Below are 8,932 nucleotides of genomic sequence, written 5' to 3'. Positions count from 1 at the left end.
TAATGCATATATTAAGAAATTGGACTATAATGAGGGATGCATCACAAATTTCAGAGGAAAGGGAGAATTTTAGTGTGCAGATAAGTGATTAATTATTATGAAGAGTAATCAAAGTACATTCTAATTTCCCAATATTCACCAAAATAAATTCCAGAAAAACTGAAATAATAAAAATAGAAAAATAAGCAAACATCTAATCTCCAAATGAAAAAATTATGTATATATGGGCGGCGCCTGTGGCTCAGTGAGCAGGGCACCAGCCCCATATACTGAGGGTGGCGGGTTCAAACCCGTCCCCAGCTAAGCTGCAACAACAACAACAAAATAGCCGGGCGTTGGGCAGCGCCTGTGGCTCAAGGAGTAGGGCACCGGTCCCATATGCTGGAGGTGGCGGGCTCAAACCCAGCCCTGGCCAAAAAAAAAAAGAAAAAAAAAAAACACCAAAAAAAAAAAAAAAATAGCCGGACGTTGTGGCAGGCGCCTGTAGTCCCAGCTACTCGGGAGGCTGAGGCAGGAGAATTGCCTAAGCCCAGGAGTTGGAGGTTGCTGTGAGCTGTGTGACACCATGGCACTCTATCGAGGGTGATAAAGTGAAACTCTGTCTCTACCAAAAAAAAAGAAAAAAGAAAAAATTATGTATATATGTATGTATATTTATTTATTTTGAGGCAGTGCCTCACTCTGTTGCCTAGGCTAAAATATAGTGGTGTGTGTGATAGCTCATTGAAACCTCCAACTTGTGGGCTCAAGCAATTCTTAGTCTCCCAAAGTTCTGGGATTGCAAGTGTGAGTCACTGGGTCCAGCCAAAAATAATATTTAAACAATCACAGAGGAAATGTTAAATATTTGACACCACCCTATCACACAGGAATTCATCCTCACAAAAAATCAGAGATGTTTGCCAAAACCGATTTATAAGAATGCTCACAGGGGCGGCGCCTGTGGTTCAGTGAGCAGGGCACCGACCCCATATACTGAGGGTGGCGGGTTCGAACTGAGCCCCGGCCAAACTGCAACAAAAAAAAATAGCCGGGCGTTGTGGCAGGCGCCTGTAGTCCCAGCTGCTCGGGAGGCTGAGGCAAGAGAATCGCGTAAGCCGAGGAGTTGGAGGTTGCTGTGTGAGTCCTGTCATGTCATGGCGCTCTACCTAGGGCGGTAAAGTGAGACTCTGTCTCTACAAAAAAAAAAAAAAGAATTTTCACAGTTAACACTATATAGAAAAGAAAAAGGAAATTAGCTCTTTTTTTTTTTTTTGCAGTTTTTGGCCAGGGCTAGGTTTAAACCCACCACCTCTGGTATTTGGGGCTGGTGCCCTACTCCTTGAGCCAGAAATGTCACCGGGGAAACTAGCTTTTTAAATTCTTTTTCTTTCTATTTTTGGGCGGGGGAGGTAAAAAATTCAAAATTTATTTTCCAACAGACAGACGGCATCATCAGGTACAGGGGTTTCTTCATAGATCATATATTTACAAGGCATCATTAGCTCAAGAGTGAGAAAGCCACTGGTGTGTTCTATGTAACAATATTCACTTCACAGTGTGAACAGTAGCTATTTTTTTTTTTTTTTTTTGTAGAGACAGAGTCTCACTGTATCGCCCTCGGGTAGAGTGCCGTGGCGACACACGGCTCACAGCAACCTCTTACTCTTGGGGTTTACGCGATTCTCTTGCCTCAGCCTCCCTGAACAGTAGCTATTATTGTGTTCACTTAAAATTCCAGAAGGAAAGGCACAACTGAGTGCAAAAACAAAAACAAGAAAAAGAAAATAAAAGAAAAAAGAAGGGCAGTGCCTGTGGCTCAGTGAGTAGGGCGCTGGCCCCATATGGGTGGTGGGTTCAAACCTGGCCCCTGTCAAACTGCAACTAAAAAGTAGCCGGGCGTTGTGTAGCCGAGGTTGTGGTGGGCGCCTGTAGTTGCAGCTACTTGGGAGGCTGAGGCAAGAGAATCGCGTAAGTCCAGGAGGAGGTTGCTGTGAGCTGTGTGATGCCACCGCACTCTACCGAGGGTGATAAAGTGAGACTCTGCCTCTACAAAAAAAAAAAAAAAAAGAAAAGAAAAGAAAAGAAAAAGAAAAAAGAGGTTCCCAAAGTCAGGTGCAATAACTAAGAAACAAGACTCTGAGTAACAGGTGGCGCCCGTAGCTCAGTGAGTATGGCACCGGCCACATACACTAAGGCTGGCGAGTTTGAATCTGGCCCAGGCCAGTTAAAGCAACGATGACAACTGCAACAACAACAAAAAACGTAGCCGGGCGTATTTGTTATGATATGTTGCCAGGGTTATGGTGGGCGCCTGTAGTCCCAGTTACTTGGGAGGCTGAGGAAAGAATCACTTAAGCCCAGGAGTTGGAGGTTGCTGTGAGCTGTGATACCACAGCACTCTACTGAGAGTGACAGCTTAAGATGCCGTCTCAAGGGCGGCGCCTGTGGCTCAGTCGGTAAGGCGCCGGCCCCATATACCGAGGGTGGAGGGTTCAAACCTGGCCCCGGCCAAACTGCAACCAAAAAATAGCCGGGCGTTGTGGCGGGCACCTGTAGTCCCAGCTGCTCGGGAGGCTGAGGCAAGAGAATCGCTTAAGCCCAGAAGTTGGAGGTTGCTGTGAGCTGTGTGAGGCCACCGCACTTTACCCAGGGCCAGAAAGTGAGACTCTGCCTCTCCAAAAAAAAAAAAGATGCCGTCTCAAAAAAAAAAAGACTTGGAGTAACAGTTTTAATCCACTTTTTAAGCAACGTTTCATTATTTGTTCAATATTATTACATGTACAAAAGGAGATTACAAGGAGTCACCAAAATCATCTTGAAGGTCCAGCTGTTCCACCAATATCAATACGTCAACTCCTAAGTTTAAGACAGGGCCTGGGAGCTCTCTCTCTCCTTCTCTCTGTCTTTTTCTCCTTTCCTCTCTCTCCCCCCACCTTCTTTTCTCTCCTCCTTGGTGCTGCTCTGCAGCATCCCTACCTCGCCAATAAAAACCTTTCGTACAAAAAAAAATAAAAAAGACAGGGCCTGGGAATATTTCAGTGGTCATAAAATAGGAAAATAGAGGCTATGGCTACAAAAAAAAATATTAGGTAGATAAAGCTTTCGCATCCAGGTCTTGCCTGTTTCAACTCTGTAGCCTTTGTGAAATACTCATAAGGTGGGAATGGGGGGAATCATTATAATTACTTGGTATAAGTCATACCAAGGAAATTCAACAAAGTCAGTATGTGAGCCTGTGACAGGAAACACACCCTTGCACGAGTTTCTTCTCAAGAATGTTTCATTACAGTGGGCATGGTGATTCCCCACTCAGGTGCCCACCTCTTCTGGTGTTCAGGAAGACATTGGCACTTTCAGAGTTCCAAATGAATTGTATTTAAATAAGCACAACCCCCACATTATCTCCGTAAGGACCAAATAAGTCCATTTGAGGGCATACTACTTAAGGTTCTAGAGTTAAAGGAATTTTTTTTTTTTTTTTTTTGTGGTTTTTGGCCAGGGCTGGGTTTGAACCCGCCACCTCCGGCATATGGGACCGGAGCCCTACTCCTTGAGCCACAGGCGCCACCCGGGTTAAAGGAATTTTATAATTCTACAACCTTAGTATTTTTAAAAAATACATTCAAAAAAAAAAAAAACAAAGAAGAAAGAAAGAAAAAAGATAGGGACAGGGTTGGGGGTTATTTATAAAACAAGTCCCTAAATAAATGGATGACAGAGCTTGTCCATTTACCCCACAGTTACCATGAAGGTACACAGGACCCCTCCCCCCAACTTAGGCTAAGTAGTTGTCTTTTTGTTTTTTTTTGAGGTTTTAAAACTTTTTATTTGCATTAATAAAAAAATTGTGCATTCCAATAATTAAAATCATTTGAAAAAAAAATGGCACTCAGATTAAACTGCATTTTACAGCCTGCAAGAAACCCTGGGGCCAGCTTAGTTTTAACTTTAGATTTCACTGTCGTCCCACCCCAATTCTTTCTTCACCAACATGCAAGTTCTTTTCCTTCCCTGCCAGCCAGACAGGCAGATGGTAGAGGCAGGCGTGGCCTTCGTTGTCAGTAGTTCTGGATACTTTGATGTGAAAGGGGCAGCACAGTCATTTAAACTTGATCCAACCACTCTGCATCTTACAAAGTTAAACAGCTAAAAGAAGTAAAATAAGAAGGCAATGCTTGTGGAATGTACAGTGCATATCGGCGGCGCTCGCCTCATTACGACTCGCCTGCTTGCTTCTCCTGTTCGATCGTTTCTTTGGAAGGCAGTGGATTCTTCTCTTGCGTTTCCGTCTTCTTCAATTTCGACTTATCGAATTTCTCGATCTCAGCCATATCGGGTTTGTCAGACATGGTCGCGGAGGAAGCGGATCGCGATGCGAGAGCTAGGAGAGTCCGATCTGCGCAGAGTGCCGAATGCCAGTAGTTGTCTTTTTGATGGTGGTTCAGTAAATTCCAACTGTTCTACCTTGAAATAGGTAACTGTTTTTTGGAAAAAGTCACTCTAGGTTTGTACAAAGTTCTATGTATACCGTTTACCACAAGTAACAAAGCTACTTTGCAAGACCAGCTTCTTTCCAAAAAAAAAAAAAAAATTCAGGAGGCACCTGTGGCTCAAAGGAGTAGGGCACCAGCCCCATATGCTGCAGGTGGCGGGTTCAAACCCAGCCCCACCCAAAACTGCAAAAATAAATAAATAAATAATTAATTAATTAATTAAAAAAATTCTGGTCTGTATTTGTATTGGTATGAATTTTATTTTGAGTTTTCATTTTTTTTTTTCAAAGTAGCATAGCATCTCGATTGTAAGACTGCCAGAGGTTGTGGTCACAATCGTAGTAAACATCATTTGCATATCTGTAAGAAAAAGAAAACAGGAGGAAGAGATGGGTTTTGTAAGAAAATGAAAAAAGCAGCTTTTAGAGATTTCACTTTGCCTGCATTTCTCCTCCCAAGCCAGTCGTCCTTTAGCTTAGCTGACCAAAATCTTGTTATCTTCCAGGAAGTAATGGCACCTGGCTTTTCTACCTTGGCACTAACACCTGATTAGAAACATCTATCTTGGATGTTTGGATTACTGGGAGGGAGAGAATCCCACTGCTCTGGATCACAAAGATCTCGTTGGCCTTCATGACCAGACCACCATTAAGCATGCTGGTGTACTGTTCCACATGACAGGGTCTCTGCTCATGGAAGGGGCCAGGATTTCCTTGGGAAACATTTCTAAGACCCTCTTTCCATCAGCACCTAATAGAGCCATGGTATTCTCGATGGCCAGCTTCCCCCCACAGCTTGCTGAGTTATTGTTCGCCCTGTGGGTCATGTAGTGGACCTTCAAGTTGCCCTTGGTGGTAAAAACTCGACTGCACATGTTGCATTAAAAAAGTTCTATCCTGTGTGAGTCGGCTCATGAATCTGGAAAACACTGTTAGATGAGAATCTTCTGATACCTCATGCAGACAAATTGCTTGGCCTGTAGGCATGGCTGGGTGGCTAACACAGGGGTCATCCTTGCGGACAAGGTTGAGGGGCCCACAAACACTCCAGGAAACTAGCTTTTATTCCGGACAAGGAGAGAGCGTCTCTCCCTTCCTCCATCAGAGACTGTGTATGGAGGGTGGTCTAATAGTTTGGCCTAGATTTGTAAAAGTGAACTTTAAATCTGAATAATCTGCAGATTTTTTTTATTTTTTATTTTTATTTTTTTGTAGAGACAGAGTCTCACTTTATGGCCCTTGGTAGAGTGCCGTGGCCTCACACAGCTCACAGCAACCTCCAACTCCTGGGCTTAAGCGATTCTCTTGCCTCAGCCTCCCGAGTAGCTGGGACTACAGGCGCCCGCCACAACGCCCGGCTATTTTTTGGTTGCAGTTTGGCTGGGGCCGGGTTTGAACCCGCCACTCTTGGTATATGGGGTCGGCGCCTTACCAACTGAGCCACAGGCGCCGCCCATTTTCTTTTCTTTTCTATGCTATAACCTCTTTCTGTTATTGCCAAATCTTCAGTAAAAGTCTGTACTACAAAGTACCATGACTTTGGGAAGTGAAAGAGGAGGAAGAAAGCATTGTTAAAGGTACAGTTGAAGAGGATCATAACATACCACCACAAAACATGCCACTTTGACATATCAACTATTTTGAACTGAAGGCAATTGAAAAACAGCAGATTTCAGGTTTAGGGTTGGTTAACAGTTGGATGGGAGAAGCAGGAGGTACAGGAGTGGTCTCTAATCTCTTTCTCCTATCTAAAAATAGGGTATAAATTTCCTATGAGAAGGGTAACCTCCCTGTACTAGGAAGAGAACATTCTTGTCATTGGAAGTGGGGAGTTGACATCAACTTGAAACTGTAAAAACCTTACAAAGACAATGCTTATCTCTCACTTGCTTTCCCTTGTATTTTCTAGTCACTCTTACTCTTTACCACCTTCTAGCCCAAATCTCTTTTCTATTGTCCTTTCCCATTTCTACAATTTATTGCTTTTTGTTAAAATGGTATATATGTCCCTAGATCTAGTCATGTATTTGGATCTTCATTTCTTTTTTATGAAGGTTTCCATGTGAACATAAAAAAATAACTGAAAAGTAAATATTGAATAAACTCTTTTGTCAGTTTAATTCAAGGTCCTAGTCACAGACATTAGAGGAAAATTTCTCCCCTTCTACATTTTTAAGTATATGAGGGTAAGTAGGATCAGTTGTGAATAAGATATGCTGTAGATAAGATGATAAGAAAGGACCAAGGTTTAAGGAGCATGCTGTGAGAACAGACAAAAATATATGGTTTCTCTGAAAATCCAGCCCACCCTGGAGTTGCCACAGTATGTGCAAAGGATGCTAGACAGTCATTAATTTTGTTATTAAAGGAAAAGATGTCTTCAAATGCCACAAATTTTAAGGGCTATTAGATTGCTAATTTTATAACTGAAAATCTCATCCAAAAGAGAGGTAGTGTCTGGCTCTTCCAGTGTGTATTCACTGGAAGGTGCTGGATGATCATGCTCCTTCCACCAGAGTAATGAACCACATTTAGTTCTGAGGCTCCCAGACTTAGTTCTGTTTCCAAGAGAATCCATTATCTGAGAGTTGAGGCCCCATGATGTCACAGTCAGCTTCTGTGCCTAGTTCTATGGTGGGAATTTACAGTCTGTAGAGTACCATGGAAACTATTTCCTGTCCTCTGAATTTATGCCCCAAGCTAGTAGATTTTTCTCCCCTTCTAATTCATTCCTTTATGTTTTTATCTTTAGTAACACTTTCCTTTATTTCTACGGTGATCATTTTGTTATTTTTCTAAACTTCTTGTCCTTGAATTAAACCCAACAAGTAACTGGCAAATCCATAATCATAATGAACAACTTCAAAACACCTTTCTCAGGAACTGGCAAAGCAAGTAGGACAGAGCAACATAAAAAGATAGTTTAGAAGATTTGAACATTCAGTTAATAAGCTCAAAAATAGGCATATGAAATTTTGAACCCAACAAATAAGAAATATACCTTCTTTTTAAACTCCTGTGGAACATTCACAAATATCAGTCATTCATTACACCACAAAGTCAATTTCAATTAATTCCCAAATCCAAATGACATTTGAGTCAACCATAAAATTTACCCAACTGTCAACTAAAAATTACAACTTTTATATATCTCTTAGATTCAAAATAAAATGCAAATTAGCGATGCCATACCTTTTTATATCTTTGGAGATAGTATAATTTCTGAAGTTTAAAAACATCTGCTTTGTGCATTGTTTTTGCTTCCTTTGAGTTATTAGTTTGCTTATTTTATTTTTTTTTTATTTTTTTATTTTTATTTTTTTTGGCCGGGGTTGGGTTTGAACCCGCCACCTCTGGCATATGGGACTGGCGCCCTACTCACTGAGCCACAGGCGCCGCCCCTATTTTATTTTTTTAAGAGATGTGCTCTCTCTATGTTGCAGAGGTTAGTTGCAGTTGGTTTTCTTTTTTTTTTTTTTTTTTGTAGAGACAGAGTCTCACTGTACCGCCCTCGGGTAGAGTGCCGTGGCAGCACACGGCTCACAGCAACCTCTTAACTCCTGGGCTTACGCGATTCTCTTGCCTCAGCCTCCCGAGCAGCTGGGACTACAGGCGCCCGCCACAACGCCCGGCTATTTTTTGGTTGCAGTTTGGCCGGGGCTGGGTTTGAACCCGCCACCCTCTGCATATGGGGCCGGCGCCCTACTCACTGAGCCACAGGAGCCGCCCGAAGTTGGTTTTCTTATTTTAATCTTTTTCATGTTAATGTTTTCTCACATATCTTGATATTACTGATTATGTGTTCATTTGCAAAAGTAAAGCATCAAAGGGCTGACTCAGTGGAGTTTTTGTTTTTTTTTTTGCATGTTTTGAGGGTTTATTAGTGAAGTCCATTTTATGTTCTGGGAGTGTGGTAGTGTTTTAGAAAATGACATCTAGAAGCACAGTTTCTTTTTATGAAGAGATTTTTCTTCTTGACATTCTTCCTGTGTGAATCTTTTCCCAAGAAATATTCCAATCTTTAGATGGGAGATTAGGAGACTAGCTCTATTATTCTTTGCAGAAAAGAGGACTAAGGAAAGGCTTTATGATCCAGAAGGCAGATTTTCCTTCTCCATTGCCCCAGGCCTTTTGTTTATGATGTTTAGAAAGTATTTCAATGTTTCATCTTGAAGGCAAAAGCCACTGCATGGAAGATGTTGTCCTCTGTGTGCTAAGTGGTAAAGTTTATGGGTAGTGGAGATACCAATTATCAAGATAAAGATTAAATGCCTCAGGACTCATGTTAGTAGCTGAGTCAGGGTTGAGTCTGCTATGGATTGTCTTCTTATCTGAAGCCAAGTGCTTTCTGTGTACCAAAAATGCCTCAGAATTTCCATCTGATGATGGTTTACTTCCTTGTTTTTACTTGTTTTTAAATGTCCTTACAATTTCAATCTCAATTCAGTCATTTCAGTG

At 42.0% G+C, this 8,932-nt stretch overlaps 1 protein-coding gene and 1 pseudogene across 1 annotated transcript; both read right to left on the bottom strand.

Moving 5' to 3' along the window:
- Positions 1-3,793: 3,793 nt before the first annotated feature.
- On the bottom strand, positions 3,794-4,382 carry LOC128592544 (thymosin beta-4). The gene has a single exon (XM_053600525.1). It carries the CDS (start codon positions 4,329-4,331, stop codon positions 4,197-4,199), a length of 135 nt encoding a protein of 44 aa, XP_053456500.1. The 5' UTR covers positions 4,332-4,382; the 3' UTR covers positions 3,794-4,196.
- A 377-nt stretch (positions 4,383-4,759) lies between these two features.
- On the bottom strand, positions 4,760-7,726 carry LOC128591380 (sal-like protein 4; annotated as a pseudogene).
- Between the last annotated feature and the right edge of the window lie 1,206 nt (positions 7,727-8,932).

Source organism: Nycticebus coucang, chromosome 8 (assembly GCF_027406575.1).
Source record: "Nycticebus coucang isolate mNycCou1 chromosome 8, mNycCou1.pri, whole genome shotgun sequence".
Lineage (NCBI taxonomy): Eukaryota > Metazoa > Chordata > Mammalia > Primates > Lorisidae > Nycticebus > Nycticebus coucang.
The sequence above is the reverse complement of the archived record's forward strand: the minus strand, read 5'-3'. Positions and strand labels throughout refer to the sequence as shown.